Source organism: Alligator mississippiensis, chromosome 1 (genome assembly GCF_030867095.1).
Source record: "Alligator mississippiensis isolate rAllMis1 chromosome 1, rAllMis1, whole genome shotgun sequence".
Lineage (NCBI taxonomy): Eukaryota > Metazoa > Chordata > Crocodylia > Alligatoridae > Alligator > Alligator mississippiensis.
This window is the reverse complement of record NC_081824.1, coordinates 61,472,559-61,499,881: the sequence shown is the minus strand read 5'-3', so window position 1 is coordinate 61,499,881 and position 27,323 is coordinate 61,472,559. Positions and strand designations below refer to the sequence as shown.

Here is a 27,323-nt window from a genome sequence, read left to right as displayed (position 1 = left end):
GTTCAATGCTGTAATTCTAAAGCATTTACTTCTGCCACCGTCAGAGATAGGACTAAGCTAGATGGACCACTGGTCTGACCCAGTATGGTACTCTGTAGCTTCTTACAGTAATATCTGGTCTGTCTAAAGCAAACCTCTATCCTGGGATCAAATAGAGACACACAACATTTATACTAGCAAAATTTCAACCCACATGTAAATTTCAGCACTGGTTTCTCCTAGGGCAGGGTGAGCAACCTATAGCCCATGAAGCCATTTGATCCAGCTCGTGGACATGGGGCTTCAGTGGCATTCAATGGCAGGCATAACTGTCCTCATACCACCGCAAGGAAAAGGTACTGGGTCCCAGTGCTTGACACAACATGGATCAGAAGCAGGCAATCTGGCCCACAGCTTTAAAAGGTTGCCAACTGCTGTCCTAGGGTAGTTCTACACCAGATTCAAATAAGTTACATCAACATGAGTATATGTTGTGTCCACTTCTTGTTTACACCAAGGTAATCATTACATGTCCACACCTTTAAAAAAGCATTCATATTCAAACAGTCTTGCTCACCAAAGGCATATTACAATTTCTTTGTGAAAAATATTTTTGTTAGCTGTTTGATTATTTCTCAGATCAGTTAAACCATCATGCACAAAGAAATCCAAGACAGCTTATCAAGTTTATTGGATTTCACTATTTTGCTAGATACACTGTTTCATGCTCAAATTCTCAAAATACATCTTCCAACATACCCAAAAAGTATCAATTTATTTATTGTCTTATGCACACTTGCACCCAAACAAATCCACAGACAAAATGCTTCAGTAGCCACTGCCTGATAAGCTGCATAACCTCAGATGCTAGAAATGTTTCTTAAATTTTTTATGGACTAAAGTCACCAAAGCATGAATCAAGATAGCAACCCATTTTTTTCTATCATTAAAAGAAATAACCACACTGTATTTGGAAATAAAAATGAAAGTAAATGAATTTGGACAGTGGTATTTATATAGACAGGGATGGTAAAAACCTCAGTTCCAACTCTAGGCAATGTTTGACAGCACAGGAAAGATTCAGCTTATGTTGGCAGAACATTTAAATTACAGTTCAGATTAATTTATTCCTCTTCTTAACTCTGATACTTAATTGTTTATGGTTTCACATTATTTTAAAACTGCATCTGAAAAATGTAGATGATCTTTAATTTATGCACCATACTGGTAATGCCAAAAGTTCGGGTCCTGAGAACAAAATGAATTGGGGGGGGGGGGGGGGGGGTTGGTCCATGGGCTAGCCTGGGCCCTGGATACCCCATACCAGCCCTACACACCCCTACATCAGGATTCAGGTCCTCCACCTGATCTAGGGCGCAAAGCCATGGCCTACTTATGGGCCAAATGACATACCACCATGACCCATAGGCTGGGGGTTGAGCACCCCTGCATTACCCAAACAAATTTATTATTAAATCTTATATATTGAACAGTATTACAACATAGAATCTCTCTTTTCCAAAACTGGTGCTATATAAAATGATCTCTGCACATACTTCAAAGAAACAAGTGATGCCAACAAGCGCTTCTCTAGAAAGAAAATTCTCAGATGTCAAAACTTCTTTTCTTGTCTGGACCTTTGCTAGCACTCAGTCTGGACTACATTTAAAAACAGAGTTCAGTCCTTCCGAGGGAAAAGTATTTGAGGCAACATTTCCCAAAGTGCCTAAACTAAAGCATTTATGAAACCACAATGCAAATTAATGATGCTTGGACTCTGCAATGTGCTTTCATGAATGTTTATGATGCTTTTGAAAGTGGGACTTAAGCTCCTCAATCATTCAGGACCTTTGGAAAAAGTTGCCCTACCTAAACTTATAGTTTGCTAGCCCCATAACACAGAACAGTACAGGTTTTCCTTGTCAACCATGGTTTTGAGTATTCACAGTTAATATTGTGTAACCACGGTTTTCCATGGCCGCACAGCCAGCCCAGCCCCTGGCCCTACTCATGCCTCCCCAGCCCTCACTCTCCCAGCCAGAGGTAGCACCCAGCCCTGCTGAAGGTGCACGTGGTGGTGTGGCAGGGAACAGCAGGCTCACTCACCACTGTTCCCTGCTGAGCAGAGAAGCTGTGCGGGGATCTTCTTGCCCGCCGCTGCTCACCCCGGTGATGTGCCTCCTGTGCCTGTTGCTGGTTTGAGGGGCACAGCCCTGCAACACTGCCCTCAGTGCAGCCCCATGTGCAGGAGGCACATCACCAGGGCAATGCAGGGTGAGCAAGCAGTGGAGACCCCTGCACAGCTTCTCTGCTCCCTGCCACACCAGGTCACGGGGGGGGGGGGAAGCAGGGCAGCAGGGAACAGCAGCCCTGGTTGTGGCTCAGTCCAAGTCCAGTAGCTCATCTAGGGGTATGGACAGGTGGCTCTCCTGCCGCTGGGCTTGGATTGTCCCATGACCCCTCCTTTCAATTCCTGTTTACACAGCCAATTGCCTTTTTGTCCACATCACTGCACTCAGTGTTTGGCTGATTATGCACCATCTCCCTAAGTTCCTTTTAGAATTCACTAGTTTCCCCTCCAACTCATCCTGAAAGCGTGGCCTGCATTCTTATTTTCTAAGAATATCTTAATTTTGGGCTATATTAAAATGTGGACTGTCCTCTTCAGTCTCCCAGTCTCTGGCTCATCTACAAACTTTAAATCTGTGACTATTCATCTTGTCTTCCAAATCACTGATAAAAAATGTTAAATACAGGGTCAAGAACTGATCCATATATGTTTCTAGTAAAATCATACACTAGATGGAAATCTCATGTTTAGTATTCCATTTAGCAGAATAAATAATGCAGATCACTTGTAAGACTATCTTGGTAAGGTAGATGTACGCAAAGAATGCAGGTCATGCTTGCTGCCTATTTTAATCCATTCAAATCAAAGCTTGAAACCTACAGTTTTTAATTCAGTTCAATCTTGTCCTTGCTTAATCAAAGTGTGTGATACCAAGTCAAATGCCTTACAGAAGTCTATTATATCAACACCATTACTGCTATCAACCAAATTTGTACTCTCAAAAAGAAGATTAAGTGAATTTGACATGATCTGTTTTCCATAAGTTCATGTTGAATGGTATTAATTACATTTCCCTCATTTAATTCCTGATTAATCAAGTCCTGCGTCAGCCATTCCATTATTTTATGTCAGATCAATGTCAAGCTAATAGAACTATAATTAGCTAGGTTGTCTTTTCTTACTTTTTTTCAATATTAGTATTCTTCCAGTCATCTAGAAGCTCTTACAATTCCATGGCTTACTGAAAGAAATTAATGTTAGAAGTCCAGAGAGCTTTTCATCCAACTCATTTAAATTTCTTGAGGCAAGTTATTTTTAGAATTGGCAAGTCCATATATCTACCTTTAGTAGCTGCTGTTTAACATTCTCTTTGCCTACTGTTGGAGTGGAAAATATTTCATCACCATCATCATCAGCATCTAGTTATTTTCCAAATATAGAACAGAAATATTTAATGAATGCTTCGACGTTTTCTCCATTATTGCTTATAATACTACAATTTCCATTGTTAGTATTGATTTTACACCAGAAATATATTTAAAATTCCTTATTTTTCTTGATTTGTTTCCATAGAATTTTACTAGTCTCCTTTTGCTTTCCTTATCTATTTCCTACCATTATTAGCTTTTGATTTATACCTGTTAGTAACAACTTACCCTCTTTTCCACCCCCTCCCCCCAGTATTAGTTTGGTTCCTTAAACAGTATACCCTTCTCTCTCAATTGTAAGGTTGTGCCTTCTTTGGTTATGTCGTAAAATCTAAAAGTAAATTCTCATTAACACTTGCATTTTTCTGAGGCTCTAAGGTAAGGCAGTTAGAGCCTCTCTCTCAACTGATGTAACCGATAATTGTTTTCAGCTTTGGGAAATTAAAATACAGGGGAATCTATGCATCTATATCACCGCCAGGGATCCTAGTTTTCCCTGATAATAAAAAAAAAAAATCACAAATTCTCTGATAAAACCCCCCAAATCCATGATTCAAATCAAAGTCCACCCCCCCCCGGCCTGCTGATGCCCCTCACTCCCCACTCCCACAGCCCCCTGGCCCTACTTGTGCCTGTCACCCCACTCCACAGCCTTGCTGGTGCCCCTCACCCCCCCACTCACAGCCCCTGCCCTGCTGGAGGGGGCCCCCACCTGCCAGGGCTACGGGTCCAGGGACCCAGGTAGGAGGGAAGAGGCTGCTACAGCGGAGCAAAGCCTCCTGCACCACTCCCCCCCCCCCCACAGACTTGGGGGGAGGCTAGATCCCCGCCATGGTGTGCACACCCTGGGGGGCAGGGGGGAACATGCACCCCACCAGATCTGTGCGTGGGGCAGGGGTGACTTCAGGCAACTCAATCACCTGCGTCTCAACTACCACTTAATTTTTGAAGTTCTAACATGAATTCCTCTTTATTGTCAAGACAAGGTTTGACGGTTTCTGCCCATGTTAGATGTTATACTTTTTTAAGGTTACTTAAGAAAAACAAGGATGTTTTAACACTAACAACACAATCTGAAAGTGATATTCTGAAAGTGCCCCATGATAAAGTTCTTTCCTTCCCGCTGCCCCCCCCAGTCATAAGCAGATGATTAAGCTGGTTGTTCTCTTCTCCAGTGTGATTTTTTTTTGGAAAGAAACCAGTTGAACAAATGGGGTAATATTCTGCTTATCTATTAATATATTGATCCCTGATCACTGAAAAAAAAAGTCACTTTCTTCAGAGCTGTCAGTTAAAAGGAAACAAGTAACGCCATTTCTGCCAGTGATATTTCCTTCCCCTTTTTGCTTCACAATTTCTTCCTACAGAAATTAAACAATTTATTTTAATGTTTAAAATCATGCAAACCATCATAGCCGGGTTTCAGGAAGCCCAACTACTTGAAATTTATGCTTATAAGTGGGCAATTACAACTCCTCTCATTTCCCAGGCTTCTGGCACCGACTGACAAGCAACACATACATTCTCATCATATCCTTTGGTGTTCTAGCTAGCTTGTTCTCAACTTCATGATGTGCTCAAGAAGTGTTCAGTAGTTTCATCTTTTCACCTTTCTGTTTTGCTACAAGGTGTGCGTGACATTCTAGTCAGCCCACTCCTAAGACAACTGGTTCCTTCTACTGAGATGGAAGCCATGTAAAGGCTCCACACGCAGATGGTAGACCAATGTTCCACAGAACCAAACCCTCAACCCTACACTATTTATTCAGCCAGCAGTGCATTTCCAGAATATTTTGCTTTCAGTCTTCCTTCACTAGTATGACAAAAGGACTCTATGAGAAAAGTCACTTGGACATATTTCACACCTTCAACATCCTTCTGAGGTCCTACTAGACTTTTATTATCTTCACGATATCCTGGAACACAGCATCATTATTAGTGTTGATACATGCAATCACCAGGGGAATCCTTGTCTATCGGCTTCCAGATAACAGTATGTTGTGTCTATACCAAAATCCAGCACTGTACTCTGTATCCCACCTGCTCCTTGAAGTACAGTTTTTCCATATTTATTATTACAGAATCTCCAGGAAGGAACATTTGTCTCCCTTGGATAGTTAATTTCTTTGAAGACATGCTGGAGCTTCTTATAAATTGGGCAGAGCAGCCTTCCAGAAGCATCTTACACAGTTCTGAGTTCCAATCAACCAGCTAAGAAACAGTCTACAGTTTTCTACTGTGAAAATGATTTTTAATCTGCACAGGATTCTTCCTAGCCCTCTTCTGCCAGACTGCCCAACTTTATCTACTTCTCTACCAATAATCTTCTTCCTGCATCTGGTAGTTATAAAATGCCAAACCTTAAGAACTCCTCAGCTTTTCTCATGTTCCATTAGTGGCTGCAGATGTCCTTCCAATCCAAGAATCTTTTCTTCCATCACATCCAACCTGTACTTTTATAAACAAGCCCCTTCAAAATTTTTCTGTTTGCTGAACTTATCACAAAAATAGCTGACTTTTGTGTTTATACCTTCCTGCTCAGCTTGAGCCTCTCAACAACATGGACTGATTAAGCAGTCACACAACTGCTTCAAACCCAAAGATCATAGCCAGACTCTGCTTATTGAGACCAAAAAAATTAAATTTGTATTTCCTAGTGTTCTGGATTGAGCCTATGACCCAACTATATGACCCAAAGAGAGAAAACCAACCAACCAAATGCCCCACTCACCGTGTTCTACCAACTCCAAACACAAGGTTCTCACCTTCATCCTTCCAGATGCTTATGGTTTACCTCTTTTTCCAGATCAACAACATTACTGTGTCTTGGAGCTGCACTAAGAAGCTTACAGACTGCATGGGGTACAAATTAAAACTGGTGAATGAAGCCAATTATTCTCTCAGATAGGAAATGAAAACTTTATCTGTGACTGTATCCAGTTACTCTCTCTTGCTGCAAATCCCATGTAGGATAGCTTCTCTCCATGGTTTTAATAAATTGTGGTTCTTACAGGAAGGTTAGTTGTCTTCTGGGCTCTGAAGGTTACCTCCCCCACCCTCGTTTCAGAAAACTCTAATGAGCTAGAGATGTTTATTAATGGGTGAATGCTAATTTCTTGGTCCTGAAAGCCAATTAGTACTCTGATAAGCATTCTTAAGCATGATTATGGTGTTTCTTCCAATAAGCATACACATACACACTTGTGATGATGCTCTAGTTATATTTGGAAAGGTGTTCTCTATGTCTATTGATGGCAGAAGCCCTTGGTGAATAAAATGATTATAGAAAATTTCAGTCCAGAATCCTGCCTTCTAAGAGTACTTGTTGGAAATTTTCAGTCCAGAACAGTGTTTGCACCTTCAAATTACTTTGGGATAACCAAATACAGTCTACAGAATTTCCGCAACACATGACAAATTAACTGCTCCTAGAATCTGATTTCAGAAACAATCACAAATCTGCTTTTTGGGCACTGGCACAGCCTAGATTCTATATCACTACATCTTCCTCAATGAGTCACTGCTAATTGGTAAGATAAGCACTGTTCCAGTTTGTAAAGGTGCTCCAGCTAAACATTTCTGCAGAAGTAACTGTACAGTTTAATTCTCTTGCTGCTCTTAATATGGTTCTTAATTAGCCATATTTTCATGCCATCAACAATTTAGGAAACTGCAGCCAAATCCATTGACCTGCACAACTAGAAGTGCATCACTTGTATTAATGACTGTTGTCACCATGCTGCTCAGCACTGTATGCAACCTAACAATGATTCAAAAATGCTCCTGGCAAAGTTAATAGATACCAGAAGAATTGAGTTCATAGATTTGGCATCAACTCCAGAATTTCTGCAGGCATCCCAGTGTACGTTACAAGTAAAGACACACGACATCTAGAAGAACAGTGAAGTAGTAAAGTGTAGGAATATATACCCTAGCTGCTAAAAAGTTAAGTTGAACTAATGCAGATACTAATGCTATAGATAAAATGATTAGCAGGTAAAATACCATAGCAGTGACACAGATGCAGCTTACTTTGCAAAAATTAAAATCACTACATTTTGAGTGAACAAACATCACTGATGGAATTTCACCTTGTAGACAGCATACATATGAAAGCTACTTCTGCAAGAGATTTTCTAATTTATTCCCTTATTGGTTTTCTGCCCTAACATTTTCAGGTCAAAGGCTGATATTTAATTATACATCTACCTTCCACAAATGGAGACAAAGATGTCAGCAAACAACTATGTCAGATACCATGGAACATGCTGATGAGTGTAAGGAATCGAGTACAATGTTTGCAGCTAATGAGGCATACAAGGATCTTTTATGCAGCCTAAATTTTCTTATTCTTTGACCCCAGTCTTTCAGCCAGGGTTCATTAAAAATGAATTTTTTAATGTTTAGATTGGAGTGTGTTGTTTTGTTGTCTAAATGATCTTCTTTCTTTTTAAAAACAAACATGTTTAAAGTGAAAACATTTTTGCAGTAAACTGAAAGAAGACTTCAACTTAATTATAATCTCTATAACCATTTAACTCAGCTTCCCAGCCTTTTTTAGACTGAAGTCGCCCCTTGGAAAAGTGCCAGGTCTTAGGTTTCACTTATTTATATATTTATTTTTACAGAAAAAATAGAGTAACATTTCTGTTGCAAAGAACTCAGAAAGACCATAACAAGTCTGAAAGTTTTTGACACTATGGATTCCTATTACAAATTTCTGGGTTTAATCTCATAAATCCTGTTTGCACACCTAACAGTGCTAACATTGTGTGCCTTGAGATTGAAAGCATCTCAAGGCACCCCAGGGTGCTGCATCATACCCGCTGCAAATCCCTAACCTAAAAACAAATATAATTAAGTCAGAAAGTTCTATAAAATTGTTTGTTTGAGCTCCAGGCTATGTGCTTAGCTACTCAAATTGTGGTTTTCCGATTTTTGTGAACATTGCAAAAAAACAGTGATTTCTACCAGTACTGTGAAAAACTGCAGTTTCTGTGATTTTGCATGGAATTGCTGGAAAGCCCCCCGCTTACTAAAATAAAATGCTGACTCCCCAATGGGGGGGGGGGGGGGGGGAAGCCACTGGCACAAAGGGGAACAGCTAAGATGGCAGTTGCCCCTCTTCCCTCAGCCACTGATTGTCTGAGAGGGCTGCCTTTCATGGGGCCCCACCCTTCTCTGCCAATCAGCAATGAGGGGCAGGGTTGTGTGAAAAGGCAGCCAATCAGCAGCAAGGGTTAGGGCTGTGTGAGGACCAGCACTCAGTGGTAAGGGGCAGGGCCCCCCCGGCCAATCAGCTGGGAGCTCACCACGACAAGCCCATGAAAATTGTGACAGACAACCTGAGTGGCCTGTGATTTTTCCTTTGTCTTGGCGTGCCTTAAATAGATCCTTATATATGAAGAATGAACCAAGGGTAAAATGTATGACCTTTGAGGCCATGCTTTACAATTATGGCACACTAGGTCAAATAAGAGCCAGTCCTGGCAGGGAGCCAGGAGCTAAGCTACAGAATGCAAGAGACTGGGATCTGAGATCTGGCCTGGGGCTCCAAGAGACAGAATTATGCATCTTGTTAGGATCCTCCACAAAGCCAAACTTGCTGGTCTCCAACATTTATTTTACAGATGCTCTCTACCAAAGCTCTCACTGGCTCAGTTATCAAATTATGAACACTTATGACTACACATCCATCGTGGAAAAAAAAGACACACTCATTAACGACCACTTCATGTTTGAAGAGCAGCCCAAGTAATTTATGGGTACTATTTATTGTCAAGATTCTGGGTTATCTTAGCCTCTTAAGTACCAGTCACATTCCAGTTTCACATTCAAAAAATGTCCAGGCTATTGTGAAATATTTAGTTGAATTCAGACTCTAGCTAACCCCTTTACTCACTAAACCAGTTGGAAATGTGAAGCATATTTTGATAAGAAAAGTTTGTTTCCAAAACATTTATGGTTCGTTTGTGTAATTAAAATAAACTTTACTTAGTTTACATGGCTTTGTAGATTTAATTAAATTTCAGCTACTATCCTAATGCAACTACTCGACACAAACTGTAGGCAAAAGTAAATTATTTAGGGAATAAAGTTTCTACATGTAAGGCCCTCCATTTTTTTTATGATTATACCAACCAACAAGAATGTACCCATCTTCAGAACATAAAACTGAAGCACAAACAAAAAGTTGATTTAAAAAGGCTGTCCACTTGGCAATTTAATCCACTGTCAAAAACAATGAAAGATCTTTCTCCCCCACAGAAAAAGTTTGGGTTTTTCAGAGGTTACGAGATATTGCCAGACAGAATGATTTTGCAGTGGCTATGGCTACTTGTATTGCCCCTTTATATACTCTTTGGAAATTAGATTCGTGGGGAGAAAGTTATTTACAGCTGGATTTCAACAATAAATGGCAATCCTCTTTGACTAGATTTAGGAGCAAACAGATGCTTACAGCTGTTTTGGCTGGATGTAGACTTTCTATTCCATGGGCTAAAAGATGTTGCCCAGCCTGTCTAGGAGTTTTGGAAGACACTATTCATTATGCTTTAGAATGTTCTTTATATAACAACATAAGGAAAAGCAATTTATCACTGGTCTTGCAGAAATTGATATACTTTTCAAACAAACAGAGAGAAACTAATCTGGCTCTTCCAGCAAACAGTTGCAATTTTTTGTTTGTAAGGCTGAAGTGATTAGAGTTGAATATCCTTTACTGTTGATATGATTGATAAATTTTAACACTATCTGATTTTAGTGTGTCAATTGTGGATCTATGTACAGAATTTTTATAGATTTATGATATGATTTACTACTATATTTATACTAATAACGTTTTTATAATGGTTGGTTCTATTTTCTTATACTTGTATTCCTGTTATTTTGCTTAAATTTATTAGTATTATGGTTGTATGTTTTTCATGTTGTTTTCAGTCATAATCCTTAATAAATTAAACTAATCCATTCTGTTTTCAGTCTGTTGATCTATGTTAAAAAAGCCCTTAAAAGGCAGAATCACACCCAGGTAGCTTTTCTCAGCTTTTTCACACCATCTGAAATTGTAGTAGCTCCAGAAAATTAATTCACACCTCAGTGATACTCTACTGAAGGTTGCAGTCATTTTGCCATCCACGCTTGTCAGTGGTCTCCTGCGGATACTGGGGATCCAACAAAGGCCCAAGGTCCTGTCAACAAAGGATGCAGAAATGCTACATGGCACATTTTCTGGCCTTCCTCTGTTTAAGGAAAAGAGATTTCTACACATGAACAAATGAATCCTGTTGTTTCCTTGACTTGACTTTTGAGAAGGAACTTGGGAAAAATAGGGTGAAGAAAAGCAACTGTTGTAGAGTGAATTAGTACAGACAACCTTATATTTTGATTATCCAGTGAGTCCAATTATATAAGTACTAAAATTTTATCTTAGAGAAACATCCATGCTTCCATTTTTTGCAGCAAGCTTGCAATATGCAACAGAAAGAAACACCTATAGAAGTACTTTTTCCTTCATTCCACAGAATTTCACTGAAGTTCACTGAGCTAAACGCTAATGACTCTTTTCCCCTTCTCAATGGTTCTCCTTTGGAAATGTTTGGCAGTATGTCAAATGACTGAACATTTTGAAGAGGGGTAGAAGTTCCCCACATAAATATAGAATGTGGTCTCAGTATCCCAATTCCTTGATGCTTCTTAAATCATGTGATTCCTCTCTAAATTCCAAGGGGGTGGGAGGTATGAAAGGATAGAGCAATGCATCACAGAACCGGCAGGTGCCTTTGTTCTCCCCCTGCTACCTTCTGCTTCCAATGAGTCACTCTCACTTTCAGATGATTGCTTTTTCCTGATGTCAGCTGATGTAGTAACGGTCTCAGGACAGAGTTAAAAACTTTGCAAAATAATGTATTTATAGAAAAAGAAAAAAATGTTACAAAACCCTATTAAAAATAAAAGTAACCTTAAACAGCAACTTGAACATACTAAATTTAATAGCAAGAGAAAAACATCCACTTAAATTGTATCCATTTTTCCCCCCAAATGGGGGAAATTAAGTAGTTTAGCAGACTGGCAAAGAGAGGGATTTTCACATCAAGCTCACTAGATAAAATCCACTATAGCTCTAGAGGGAGCACAAGCTGCTGAAATAAAACAGCAGCTGAGTGGCTACATATAAATAGATGGTGTTTTTTTACTACTTTTTATTGCACAGATGTCCACAGTACAAAAACAGACAACTGGCTCCCTTTTGACACTCAGGTTAAAGACTAAACTCTGCAAGGCAAGGCTCTCTTCATTGCACATAGCTGGTTTAAAACATGTGGAGAAGCTTTTCTTCTTGTTATATGTACATCTATAAAAGGCAGACAATAGCAATCACTGAATATTAACCCGGCATGTTTCACAAATACAATAAAATGAGACTGTGGTAGACGTTAATGTGCATATACATATTTCTAAAATGTACCTGAGCAGAAGTGCCAGCAGCTGCTGGCAGAGGATTGGAGATCATTGGGCCAAAGATATCCAAGTCATCATTCAGTGTTGTCATAGCAGTGGCACTTCCATTTGCAATAAGTGCTTCAGGTGGACCATCTTAAAAAGAAAATGGACTGAAGTTTTAAAGTAGAATTAATAAATAAGGAAATCACTTTAAACAGTCAAGTATTAAAAACAGCACTTGATTTTGCCAGAAACTTTAAAAGCACCTCAGAAACATTAAAGCTGAGTTTGTAAAAAAAAAAAAAAATGTTCCAAAAGAACTCTGTAGTTTGACAACTGTGGCACACTAATGTACCCTGTTCAATAGAACACATTGTATAGTACTGTAATGTTTTTCAAAATTTTATTCAAACACTTCCCAGCATGATAATTAACTTCCTGTTAAATTATAATCTCATACCTACCTAGAAAAAAATTGGGTTACTTGATATTATGTTAATCTGAACTCCTTAAAAGTTAAAATGTTTGTAAACACTGAGTTATTTAGTGTGCCAGATTTAGTCAGAATACTGTACATTCTTGAAGTGAAGCAAAAATATTAAATTTTCTTTCCCACCATAGTGAAATACTTTATTTAGTAGTATACTATACTTGATGTATATGCATGCTAGATAAATGTATAGCTCACTTAACTGTATAATATTGTCTTGATTTCTTGCCTATTGCTTGCATTGTAACAAACTTTGAATATCTACCTATGAGTTAATGCAGAAACACTTATGTGCACAGCTTCTTTCCCTTCCACTCTCTACTTTAATAAATTAATTTTACTCCTTAACTGCATAGCTGTTGTAACTGTAACTATCTGCTTTGTAATTAGCTATACTCCGACTATCCCAGGAAAAGCAAAAGGGAAGCAACTGTCAAAGGGCTGCTATTTGAAGCTGTGAAAATGATGCGAGTGTTTTACAGCTGTGATTTCCCCATCATTTTTATGGAGTCTAACAGGCACATTGGGGCTGCTATGAAGTCTTGAAAATGAGCAATGCTAGTCCACTGCAGACCTCCTGATACAACAACACTAAGAGCACTGCACATTTAAATGAGAAGTGTTTACACTGAGCTCAGCAAGGGCACAGCAGCCTTAAGCAGAGTCCTGAAACTGCACTTAAATGGAGAACAAGATATGGGTGTACATAGGAATTGACAGCAATAAAACAATTGAATTTGCCCTACAAAGAGTTTGCAATCTACACTCCTGGACTCTAGACAGGTATATAATATTTAGGGGTGCACTGATAGAGATTTTTGGGGCCAATACCTATAGCTGATTTTTAAGGAGGCATATTGGCCAATACCAGTCCAACTTCCAATACCAGCCCAACAACTTGGAGAGCTGTATGCACCTGGTAAGTCTGGTGTGATGGAAGGGGATGGGGGAGGGAAGGGGTGTGCGGGTGCAGATCAAGGCCCCCCACAGTGAGGGAAAAAGTGGGGCTGGGCTGGGGCAATCGCTGCCCAGCCAGGGCAGGGCGAGCTCATCTGGTACTTATTCAGTTGTCTGGTGGCTCCTGCTGCTCATCGGGGGGCGGGCACATGGGGGGCAAGCTAGTGCCATGGATAACAGCTTCACAGGAGGTAGTGGGGAGACTGTGCTGGGGTTCAAGATGATGTTGCTGGTGCCAGAGAACATTTCAGTGCTGAATTGTCTGTGATTGGAAGTAAAGCTGAGGCTCAGCTACCGTAGTGGTGCTGAAAGAATAGTAGTATATGTCAACTTGATGCAGTCAAATATTCATCACCTGGTTCAGCAGCATTGATGAATGCAGCGGTATCAATTTCCAGCAGTTATATTTGTGAATTATAACCCCTGTTCCAGTATACTCTTTACATCTGTACTCCTGACTGAAGGTCTTGAGACAGAGATATAGGTTGTAGATGTGTTGGTCTAAGGACACAGGCAGACAAGGTTCTTACAGTAAATCCAATCTCTTTTATTAGACCAACTCAAATAGCTGGAAAAATTCTTCTTTACAAGATTTCAGATACAAATACCCTTCATCAGGATGACGAAGCATCTACATTTAGCCTGTACTCTTCCCAGATGGAACAGTAAAGAAACCAGAAACCAGTGCGTATATGCAAGAAAGCCAGTTAGTGAAAATGTAAACTGAGGTAGTCAACAGGTGAGAGACAGGTTGGGGAGGGGTGGGGGGGGGGGGAAAGAGGGGGGAGAAATGAATATAGCTGGTAAATAGTAGAGAGATTACCTGGGGAGTCAGACATTAGGCAAGTTATAATGTGTCATAAATCCAATTTTTATTTTTATTCCATGATTTTTTGTATCCAGTAGGTTGATGAAATGAAGTTCACTGCCTCGTCTGTGAAAAGTGTTTCGTAAATTTTCTTTGGCTAGGGACAGAAGTTGCACGCAAACTGGTTTAAGCAATCAAAAACTGGTTTAAATCTGTAACAACAGAAGCTCAGTGCACATGAACCAGTTTCAAAATGGCTGAAATTGGTTTAAGATAAATCTGGTTGAATATAGTATCAGATTTAACTGATTTGGGTCAAACCAGTTTATGAAACTTCTGTTCCAGACCACTTCATGGTTCAAGTGGAATCACAGTTCCCTAGCATCCTTTCCAGCCTTGGGCTGGGCTGCGTTATTTGTTCTAGAGAGCAGGGTTGGCCCAGACCCTCTGTTCTGTAGTTGGAGCAGTGAGGGCAGCAGGGTTGGCCCAGACCCTCTGTTCTGTAGTTGGAGCAGTGAGGGCTTCCTGACAAAGGTTGGGGGGGAGGGGGAGGGAGGGAACCCAGCTGGGGATGCAGCTTAGTCTGTGGGGGGATTGCCCCCCCCCCCCAGCAAACCCCGGTAGGGGTGTGGGGCCAGGGGGGGTGTTAAATACCCCTTCCCCCGCTCAAACTTACTGCCAGCTGTGACTGTGGACTACAAATCCAACAGGCACCTGGAAGCATGAAGAAGTAGTAATGAGCAACCCTACCGAGTCCTGCCACTGTAATTCTAGACTGCAAATTCCAGAAACCTCAGGGGCAACAGGAAGAGAAAGTGAACGCACAGCCAGAGAGCTGTACCTTAGCACCCTCCGGCTTCTGGTCTGAGTCATTGCAGGCACGTGGCTGCATTTCCTGAACCAAAGGTAAAGTTCTGTTCACTTTTGTTTCAACTCAATCTGTGCAGTTTAAACTAACCTGCAAAGACTGAATCGATTCAGCCTTGGGCTTTTTGACTATCTGTACACAGCCCTTGAGGATTAGGACTGAAAGATTGGAAACAGCTTGGGCAACTGGTGCCACCTTAGTCAGGGGGGCATGTGCCCCCTCTTGTGACCAGTCCCGGACAGGGAGGGTTCCCCCCACGGGCAATCCTGGGGTGGGGGGGAGAACCCAGGAGATCTCAACGGCTGATCGTTGCGCTTGCTACAGCTCCTTCCAGGAGGGGCTGTGGCTACTTCTGGGAGCACATGCCAGCTAATCGCCACAGCCCCTCCTGAAAGCGTCTGCAGCAAGCGCAATGATTGGCCAGCGCTTGCAGGGGGGGCACTGGCATTCCTGCCTGTTCCCCCTGCCCATTGCCTAAGTGGCGAGTGTGGCCATGACAAAATATGTAAAAACCTGTCAACAAAACCTCTCAGAATTACTAGAGAGCATGCAGAAGAGCACGCCTGCTCGAGACTAGAAACAATAGGTCTTCCAAAATGTAGGAGGCTCTTATAAAAGGAATGATTTCTTTTCCTATATCCTCACAAAGTAAGATGAAAAGTAACTGCTGAATTCAAGAGAGATTTAGGTTTCATAATAGGAAAACATTTCTAACCTTAAGAACAATTAGACCATTAATGACAGAAGACCTCTAAGATCACTTGAATCAAGCCATTTACTTGCTGAGTGATTATCCTTGGACCAGATAGTTGTTCAGACATTAGGAATGCCATTTACTGGGTCAGCGTAATGGGGAACCCTTGCCCTGTTACTGTGGGGAGGCTATGGGGCCAAGAGGACCAGCAAGGGCCCTTTAAGAAAAGGTCTTTGTGGCCTGGAAGGAAGCCCTAAAATTATCCCTAAAATTGGAACAGAGTACTGGATAAAGGAGATTCAAACTGAATAAAATATCTCCTGCTGAGAATACTGAAGACCCATTGGTCCTAAAGCAGGGGTTGTCAACCAGCGATCGTGATTTGACTGGTTGATTACAGAGTCTGTTTTGGCTGATCCTGGGCTGGGCGTGTGCACGCATGCACACACACACACGCCCCCTCCCAGCCCAACAGATCAGTCTGTAGGTGAGAGAAGGGGCAGGGTCCAGATGGAGGCCCCCCATGGTGAGGGACAGATGGAGTGCAGCACAGCCAGGATCAGGGGAAGGTGATTGGGGCCCCAGCCTGTCCAGGTGGTGGGAGAATTGGAGCTTGGGGGGCTGGTCCAAGGGCATGGGGAAGGATGGCCTCCCACTGCTGGGCACACTCCAGTGGAGGCCCTGGGGGCATGTGTTCCCCGCCCCTCCCCCATCTGAGTGCAGCAGAGCTGCTGCCTGCTGCAGCTGGCCATGTATAGGCATGGCTCAGCACAGTGGCAGGACTCGCATGGGGTCAGGCCCCACCACAGCCAGATCTTCTAAGATTTGCTCATCCAGGGGCATGGGGGGGGGGCGGTCTCCTGCTGCTGGGCGCACCCTGACAGACCCCAGGGGGCCATGCCTCCCCACCTCTGCTCGGAGCACAAAGGGCAGCCCACAGCAGCAGCTGCCTATGCCCCGTGCAGAGATGGGGGGAGGGGAACGTGTCCCCTGGGCCTCCACCTCGGTGAGACCAGCAGCAGGAGCCCCCTCCACGTACCCCTGGTAAAGCAGATAGTCCCGGACCCAGCTGGGCAAGGGCCTGACACCACATGTGCTCTGCTGCTCAGAGGATGTGGCTCAGCCCAGCGGTAAGACTCATATGGGGTTGGGTCCCAGCCCTGCCAGGTCTGGGAAGATCTGCTCATCCAGGAAGTGGGGCTGGGGCAGGCGCTGTATGGCTGGGGTGGGGCACAGGACAGAGACGTAAGCAGTTCATCTGGGGGGTGTGGCGCGGGGGGCACACACTGCGAGAGCATGGGGGCTGTGCACAGGGGAGGGTGGGCTGGGGTCAGGGTCTTTTAGGAATATCAGAGTGCATCCTAAAAATGATCGACTGGAAGAGTGAGATGTAGTTATCCTCATTTTGGTGTCCTTGGATGCTCGCATACAGTGCACTCCAGGATGTACATTTTTAGATGAAGTCTCCATCACTTTTTATTCTTAGCGAAGAAGTAATATATGGGACATTATTCAGGAGCACATCCCTTTTCCTATGTGAAAGGGCATCTGGAGTATCCAATGAAGCATCACATAGAGCAGGGAACACCAGGGATTCTGCCACATAGTTGGTGCCCCTGTACCAAAGGAAGGGGGGGAGGAATCTAGTGTTTCAATGAGTAGCAATCAAAAAATGGTCCCTGTCCTTCCACCTTCCAATAGGCATGATTATCATGCAGCACTAACAAGTAGTTAATTGTACTAATAACTAATTCTAAATAATGACTGTATAAAGTGCAACACAGATGGACACTGCAGAGGTCCTACCATGCATAGAAAGACAGCACAAAGAGAACTGGGGAAAGAGGAGGAAAGTTAGAATATCCAAGGTGTCACCATGACCACAAAAATCAAATCTCCCATGCAGGCAATGAATTTACCCCAAGAATAGAATCCATGTGGACCATCAAGGAATAACTTGTATCAAATTTGGTTATTCCATGCCACTAAAAACATGTGATCATAGGATTACATTATGCTATTATAAAAAAAAAAAATTCAAGCATTTGACATCTATTTAAGTGAAAATATACGGTATACATTATGGGGAACTAAATAATAAAACAACTTTAACTTAAAATACAGATATCATTCAAACGCCCACTGGATATGCATAGTCTAACATAATATATTCATCAAACTTAAACTGTGGAGTGTGGGAACAAGTAAAAACTGTTTAAACAGGTCTTTCAATGTATCATAGACACCCACAGACTATCTATAAATCCTTACAGAAAAACAATTAGTTCCTCTTTTACCATAACATAAAGAAAGTATTTTCTAGTGCTTTACTACCATAACAGTGATTTGCCCAAGGGAAGAAATTCACTAAGGTCAGGGGTCTACTAGCAAAGCAGCAACACTGAAAATTCAGTAAGAATATACAGAAAGTATACCTTGTTATTACAGAGAAATATGTGAAAAGGCAGATTGGAGGCTTCTGTGTACCATGCTTTCCTGTTTTATTATTCAGTCATTTTCTCAGAACATGTTTCCTAACTGAGAAGTGCAGCAGTGAAATGCATTATTTTATATGAATAAAACTCTTAATTAAACTTCCCCATTACTTGCACACGTTACAACCATAATCTCTACTCTGACTGAAATATTCTCTAATATACTCAACGGTAAACTTCCTGACTAGCTCTATAAAACAGTATTTTTCCTCCAAATTATTTATTATTGAAAAAAGAAAAGGATAAATGGCAGACTCTAGCAATATGCTTATTTACATAGAAGGCAACAGAGAGACCTGGTCAGGACATTGCATCTTTCACTGTTTTCTCCTGCCCGTATATGTTGCTTCCCTTCAGTGCCTGCCAGATGCTGAAGAATATTAGCCAATGGTCCTGACTGAAAACAAGGGTGGGGGGCCGGAAAGGGGCACAAGAATATGGCAGAAAAAGGGTCCCCGTCACACATCCAAAATAAAGACAGACAGAAGCCATCTGTACAGTTGTTACAAATTTTCAAGCACTAACTTAATAGCTTGTTGGTTCTTTTTATAGTTAGACTGACATTTTTATCATGTGATAATTACTTTGCACTTGTGGCTAGTCTAACCAATTCATCGTATAATATAAATGTAACATGTAGAAGGGGCCAAAGAGACCTACTGCTAGTTAAAATGAAAAGGAAACCCAATTTGGGTTTGAAGTGACCCAATTTGGAGAAGACTTTATTGAGAAATAAGAAAGAAATCATCTACAAAGTAAGAGCTTTCTGGCTGTCTTGTACTGTTACTGGGAGGCTATAAATAGAATCAGTGGCAGGGAATAAAATGAGACAAAGTTTAAGCTGTCTCCAAAATCCTGTGCAGCGGGACCCAACCTGACTGCACTGCACGAAAAGATGTGCTCTTGAAAGAGAAAGACCATGCTATCACCAAGTTATGTTTGAAGTGTTAAGATATACAAGTCAAGCAATGCAAAATTACAATATGCAAAGCAACAGTGAATCTGCCATCCTTGTGCATAACTGAATTTTGTATTACCACAGAGAGCTGTTAACCTTTATGCCTTAATATGTATATGAAATGTGGCACAGTTACAGTTGCTATGGGAACTACAACTTTGAACTGTCTTTATAGTGTGTGTAAAATCTCTAGTGTAATGTTGCCTTTTTTTATTTTTATTTTTATTTTTTTTTTAGCATTTACTTTACCTTTTCATAAAAAGAGGATCCAATAAATACAAATACCGGAAAAGAAAACAAAAGATGCTTGTATACAGCTGTGTGATACTTTAAAAATGCTATTTTTGCAAATAGCATATTTGCTAGATATACAAAATGTAGCTTGTGGTTCTAAAAATATAAAGCAGTATTCAGAATTGTGTGAATCTTCATTATATAAAACTAAATTATCGAATTACATATACAAATGCAACATTTCCATTTATATCCATCTTTGTGTTTTTAGATGGCCTCCAATTTATATAACATGTTCCTATTTGATAATTCAATTTATTTAAAACATCACTGTATACTTTACATTATGCACAAGAACTGTGGCACTGGGACCCTGTAAGAATAATCAGAGTGCCTGTTAGATTCCCTTAAATGGACTTCAGAAAGGTGTGCAAGTGAGCAGGGGTGAGGAAGGTTTGAAGCAAAGACGACCCAGTAATATTTAAATTAGAAGGATAATTTAATATGGTTTAGCATCTTCAAGAACTGTCTAAAGTTTGTGCAGATATCCAGCTGTATACATACATGTAGTGGGGGGGACACTACACACCTCTCTTGGTCTTTAGAATAATACAGTGCCATGCAGGAACATTTAAGCTAGCTCTGGTATCAGAAACAGTATAGCCACATTGGTACTGTGATTTGCCCAGACTAATTAACTGAGAGTTTAGGCAGAGACCTGCATTGACACAGTTATATTGCCCCTGGTCCCCAAGCTAGCTTTTTTAGGACTAGTTTGGGTATCTCTACATAACGTGTAACCACATTACACACCACTGTGCCATGCTGCACACCTGATCTACTCAAGCACTTCAGAGGCTAAGGCAAAATGAGGTCTCAAGTTCATTGAGATTCCCCTGCTCTTAGGAAATCTTGAACAACTATGGCACATTGGAAACAACCCTGGAAGTTCTTTCCTGTTGTCATCAGGAACGATAATATTCATTTCCCATATACTTTTTATAGACTTCAAACACCATCCTGAAAAGAGTCTGGTTTATTGCCCTTCCTGCTCTTTAGCCATGAATGGCTTCTCCCTCAGTCTAGTGTGGGGCTGTCCAACAAGCAGCCTGTGAGCTGCAGGTGGTCCATGAGGCGTTAGTTCAGGGCCCCTGGCTCTGCCCCAGACACTGCCCCTTTGCACTGTTCCTGCTGCAGCAACAGCTGCCAGATGCTCTGAATTTCCCCTCCCGTGGGCCTCTGCTTCCTGCTCTACCCCAGGAGACAGGGCAGAGCAACATGGCACAGCCCACAGTGCCAGGGAAGCCCACAGCAAAGTGCAGTGGAAGACCCCATGCTCAGAAAGCTGACAGTAGAGTCGAGGCAACCGCACTCATGTGCCTGTTGCACTAAGTGGGAAAGCGCCCACATGCCTGGTGCAGCAGGAAGTGCGTGGGGGCCCTGTAGCATACGCTTCCACTAGTGAGGTCCACAGGGCATGCGACCCTTGGCCGCTAAAATGGACAGCCTCAATTTAGCATTTCCCAATTCTGCTGAGCTCACAACCCCAATCCCTCCTTCTTACCTTTAGATGTAAATCCATCTTTCACACATGAATTACTGTGGGGCCCCACTAATAAGTACCATCACCCAAACTGGGGGCACAACGCTGAGTTTAGGAACTGTCATCTTAGTCCCTAAGGCTGCCTTACAGAGTCTTCTTCCCCTCAGGCAAGCTTTTTCTCCATTTTAGGTTGGAGGTTTTGCTTGTTGTAGCCTCAGACAATATCCAAAGAAAGCTTCCCCTGCATATGAACTCTTCTTCCCAAATGTTTTCCAGTTATCTTTCTAGAGGGGATAATTTTGTGTGACCCCATAATCACAGTTACTATAACTTCACATGTCCTTGATTAAGAACAGCAAGGACCTACCATACTTCAGCTGCTCTCTGTTAACCAACTCTGTGCCCAAAATGACTTGACAGCAAGGGCTAAGCAAGGTCAGGTTACCCTGAATGAAACGGTCATGATCCCCGATTTAGATTTTGCTTACCACAAAGTAATGACAGACGCAAACAAACATGGTAACGCGGAGCAGCTGACACAAATTCTCACCCACAGTTAAGTGCAGGTAAAGAACTGGGTGCGAGTCTATGACTATATTACAGTAAATAAAAGCTGAGCAAGGGCAACTTGGGCTCTTTTTCATTCACTGATAAGCTGCTCCAATTTAGTTCTCACTACAGGGTAACTGAGGGCACAGCAACACTTCCTGCAGCACACACAATGCATAGCAAGTCTGTGACCTCTGTTAATTAAGGACACAGGTCCTATACCCAGGGCACACAATGTAATTGCAGGCCTGTGCGAATTACAGGCTCCATGGAGTTTATGACTTTAATGCTAACTGCTTCAATTCCTGGTTTGGGAACCATTTAAATTGAACAATTAAATAGATCCCTGCTCCCGAGAAAATGCTGGGTTAAAAACAAAAACCAGTTATCTTAACATCCCAAGATATTTTCTGGAAAAACTACTGTCATTAAAAGAGTAGCTTTAAGCATTACTTTCTAAATATTATGTCCTTAGTAATATAATGTGTGGTTAAACATGTATTCAATACAAAAATAACAGGTTTATTAAAATGCTGATGTTCATCAACTTTTTACAACTTTGTTTTGTCCAGTGTTTGAGAAAATTTACAAATTGTGATACAAAGAGTTTGTTACCACCTTGTAACTACAATCTTCCATTTTATCTTTTCTTATTGCATACTTTCCCTGTAGACCGAAACCACTGGACAGCAATATAACTATACATTTGATCTGAAATAACCTTGTACCTAAAAGGCAGAGTTTTCAGGAAACATCCATGCAAGGCCAGATAAGAAGAGAGTGAGCAAGTGACAAAGCTCCCACTTAGGACACAGAAGTTGTCATTTAAGAACATTTTGTGAAATTGAAATTTGAACATTCATGGAACTAAAAACAGTCATTTTCACATTAAGGATATAAAAATTTGAAAATCTGCAATTTCCATATCAACTATTTATCTACACTTTTTAAAAGTAATATTTTTCACAGAAAAGAGAGCATTAATGAAAACAGGTAAATTTTAATTTTAAAATGGTCTAATTGCGCCAATTAAGAAAATAAAGTGAAATTTGAAATTGTAAGTTGGATAAGAAAAACCAGAAAACGATGTGAAAGCTTCCATTTTGGAAGTTTAAACTTCATTTTGCAATTTTCATGTGTCTACAGAACAGCTAGATGTTAAATGTGCTGCAGAATAGTAAAGTTTATAAGCACCGTTGTTTAATAGTTGAAGAATACTAAATTATTAATACCATGGGACTCTACATTTCCAAACCCTCAAACTTTCATTGTATCAGGTCTAAACCTTTCTAAAATGGTGGCAAGCATTTGTAAAAGTATAGCTTGATGACAAACACTGAGCCTTTTTACTCCTTCCTTCTGTTTTATATGACCAGGACAGGATTTATTGATAAAAAGCACAACAGTAATAATTTTTACCTTGCTATTTTATTAAACCTAAGTAGTTAAAAGAAGTGTTCTTAAAATAGTGTATAGTGATAATACAGAAGTTGGGTAAGCAATTTTTTTTTACAAAATGTAATGGGCTAATTTATACTTTTAATATATTAAGAAAATCATAACCAAAGAACATTGCTCCGACATAGACTGAAACTTCAGGAAGGCACAAGGGAGTACATATCTTAAGTTGTTTATTAATATTATTCCTTCCACTTGGTATTGTTCCTAGTAGTAGTGCCAACATTTTCACTGGATATACTTCTAAATGGTTCATGTTTTATAGTGGAGAATACGGACTGTCACTAATTTAAATCTCAAATTAAATATTTATCCATAGTGGACAATAATGTTTTAGACGAGGCGTGATGCATAGAGTTCCTTTTCATTACTACTTTTCTGCTAATTCCACAGAAGCAATGCTAAGAGGCAAACCTCAGGATTATCTATTTTGTATGTACCCAAAAGCTTTAGATTATTTCTTTAAATAATACATATATCTAAACTATACAGTAACAATGTAGCTCAATCCAGATCATTATTATGGCATTCTGATTAAATGTATAGGATTCTAATGACGTACTCTGCATTAACATAGAGATTAGCTACTCTAGACCATATAATCTCATTCTTTGTTAAAAAAGGAAAAAATTACTGGCTATTTTTTGCTTGAAAAATTTCCTCTTAATTAGATTTAGTCCATAAAAATCTATGAAGGTGAAAATCTACGATGCCCTCTTTTGTTCAATAATTCCACTTGAAGGATGAAAGATTAACTTTTAACAGGTGTGGCCAAAGAGTTTTGCTACCTGGGCTGTAAACAGAAGTCACGTTTGCCCCAGGAGAAAATTATTTATTCCACAGTCCTACAGACATACAAGAGCATGGTACCCCTTTCACTCCCACTAAAGCACATAGAATAAAATGAGCTATTGCTTTTTTCTGAGACATTCTAGTGTACATCTATCTACAAAGCTATTGCAGGTCATCCCCTAACAAACCTGCCAAAATGTGTGCTCTTCCCAGCCACCTGGGCCAAGTACAGACAGTCAAAAAGCCTGAGGCTGAATCAGTTCAGTCTTGGCAGGTTAGCTGAACCTGCATAGATTAAATTGAAACAGAAGTGAACAGACCTTTGACTCAAGAAATGCAGCCACATGCATGCAGTACCTCAGGCTAGAGGCCAGGGAGCGATAGAGCATGGCTCTCTGACTGTGTTCATTTCCTCTTCCTGCTGTCCCTGAGGTTTCTGGGATTTGCAGTCCAGACTTACAGTAGCAGGACTCTGCAGGGTTGCTCATCACTTCCTCTTTCTGCTTCTAGGTGCCTCTGAGATTTGTAGTCCACAGTTGCAGCCAGCAATAGGTTTCAGCAGGCGAAGGGATGTTTAACTCCCCTCCCTGCCCCCAGGCCCCAGCTGGGGTTTGCCTGGAAGGGGACAGTCCCCTCCCCTCCCCCCCTGCAGACTGGATAGCATCCCCAGATGGGCTTCCCCCCCACACACTTTGTCAGCCAGCCCTCAGCTAGGGAGCTGAAGGACAGGGCCAGCCCTGCTCTCTGGAGCAGAAAACACAGCACAGCCCAGGGCTGCAAAATGCTGGGGGACTCTGGTTTAACTTAAGCCAGGAAGGGGTCTGGGACAGAAGTTCCATAAAACTGGTTTGACCCAAATCATTTAAGTCTGATACTACATTCAACCGGGTTTACCTTAAATCGGTTCCAGCCATTTGAGAACTGGTTTATATGCACTGAGCTTCTGTTCTGTTACAGGTTTAAACCAGTTTCTGATCACTTAAACCAGCTCGTGTGCAACTTCTGTCCCTAGCCCTACAGGCAGAGAAGCTGCAATGCAACTTGGAAGGGCTATGTGTTTGACTGACTATGCTGCTCCTATTTTTGATCCACAAACAGAACTGTATCAAATGTGAAATCTCTTTATAGTCTTACCCTCATAAATATCCTGACATCTGCAAAGGAACAACTGTTGGCCCAGATCCACTGCAGGACCCTTCATGGAAAGAATGAGGTTCCCAACTAGTCCCTGCTGACATCTACTCTTGGCCTTCTCTCTCAGAAGTAGACTTCAAACTGTTGATCCTATTAGTTTTAACAACTCCATAGTTACCTTAATGGAGATCTGTAATATAGTAAAAATGCACCTCCCTCTCAAGATAAGCACTTTCTGGCAAGAGCTTTTATGCAATTTTTAGGGAAAGTGGGAATATTGCTATCTATGCTTGTTTCTCAGCTTGACATGGCTCCGTCCAAGTATGGCTCCCTTCTATTCATAACCATTTTTTTATTGTAAAATTAAATACCTTACAAATCCCCCATTTCTTCTTTATATTTAGGATTGTTAATGTGCAAGAAGAAAGAAGGTAAGGCTCAAAAGGAGTAATGCTAACCATGCATTTTTCAAAACATCAAAAGTTTTAACTCTGCCAATAACTCATAATACCTTCTTGATTACATCACAAAACCTGTACTTTGAGCCATCAAAATTCTGAGAAAGATATTAAGAATTTATAATAAGTCTTTCTGAATATCAAAACAGGAGATTTGCAAAGTAGTAAGCGACACAAGTCTTATTATGGTAACCTTCACTGGAATACATTGAAACAGCTTATTTTAATCATTGGTACTTCCATTTTAAATTCATCACTTCTCTAGAGAATGCATCAGTAGCTAAGGATGAAGTATTAGACATGGCAGATTCTACTGCAGTGAGGGCACACTCAAGGCAGATCCTTCATGCTCAGTAACAAATGGTAATGAAAAACATAACATTCGTTTACTTCTTACATTGTCCTTCCTACTTACCATCCCAAAATGGATATTTATTAGATATTAGTTTAAAGGCAATACAACTTCTGTTCCTTCTCTTTCTGCATTTATGATAGTATAACAGATTATGTTTGACTGCTGCCTACCACATCCTGCAACCCCAGATGCAATTCTGCTCTCAAAGGATTAGATAGTCTTATTTTAACCTCTTAGTTGGGCTACCAGATAGCACTGTACATTTACAAAAAGGAGGAGAGATACCACTCCAGGCACCTTTTCTGATGCTTTTAAAACAGGAAATACAGTATATTTTAGCTGAAATTTTCAGACCCAAGTTAAATAAATATCTAAAATCTGCATCTTTTGTGACGGACCACAAAATCCTCAACCTTTGAAAGAGAAAAAAAATACCAAGAAGAGTTGTCTTGGGTCATAGGTCATAGTGGGAGCAACACCTGTATACTTCTGGCAAGGCGGCCCGGGGGGGGGCTGGACCCGATGATCTCATGAGGTCCCTTCCATCCCCTAATGTCTATGAAATCCAGTTTGCAAGCTGTTCTACTTCAAGTCAATACTGCTCTTTGAATACGGCAACTGCCATTAATACCCGTTAGATCTATAGCAAAAGGGCTGCCTGCTGTGCAGTTCCAAAGGAACACTGAAGCAGGAGGAACAGCTGATCAGAGAGAAAGAGATTTAGATAGATTCTCAACTTCATTCACATTTTTGCATGATGGTGTAATTTCTGTATGAATAATTTGGACTACTTTGGGCAAACCTTTTTCAAATGTATACTTAGTTTCCATATGGCATGGCTGTATGTCTGAAGTTGTACTGAGAATTAATGCTTGAAGGGGCTGGTTATTCATACAGGTTTTCATTTTCAAAACCTATACGAGGGAGTCATTAAAACCAATGAGTTTCCAAAAATGAACAGAAACGCAGAACACAGACAATAATACAAGGTGAGGTCAGACAGACAACTACAGACCTGCTTTTCTACTGGGTAAGGAAGTCATGTGCAAGTTAATTGCATGCTTTTGTGTGATAACTTTTCTTTCACAATTCAATGCTATTTTCTGTCATGGAACTCCATCTGGAGTTTTCCAATTTGCCAGTGCCATTGTGTTTACAGTAATACTGCCTTGTGACTACACTTATCAATTTCCCTGATCTAATGTTCAGCTCCACATCATGAACCTAATTAAGCATTCTAAATGTAGTATTACTTCCTCTGCCCTCAACTAATTGAAGTCACTCGGTATATCATGCTTTAACAATGACCGAATAGACAAATGCCTAGATATATCGAGAGATAAAAATCACATTTACTCAATATTACTCTTCTTATATAGCTCAGTTAAAGTTTTCAGTTAGCAAATTGATTATATTACTTATGTTAATTTGTTAAAATAAAATACGAAGCAAAAAAGTATGGCAATTACCTCTTTTCAAGCACAATCTCAGATCATCCATTACAAGCTATAGCCACTAAAAATACACTAGGATAGTTACTTTAATGTTAATCATCTGTTGTTAATGCTTTTTCTAAATGAAATATCTAACTGCTGAATGATACAGAACACA

General features: G+C 40.7%; 1 protein-coding gene across 4 annotated transcripts in view; it reads right to left on the bottom strand.

The window, feature by feature from the left end:
* Positions 1-27,323, bottom strand: part of SMAP1 (small ArfGAP 1) — a 277,699-nt gene that overhangs the window by 78,461 nt on the left and 171,915 nt on the right. For all 4 annotated transcript variants that reach the window (XM_059730922.1, XM_059730926.1, XM_014594456.3 and 1 more), the window contains one exon: positions 11,945-12,072. In XM_059730922.1, the coding sequence (XP_059586905.1) occupies positions 11,945-12,072 (128 nt within the window). The remainder of the gene's footprint in view (positions 1-11,944; positions 12,073-27,323) is intronic.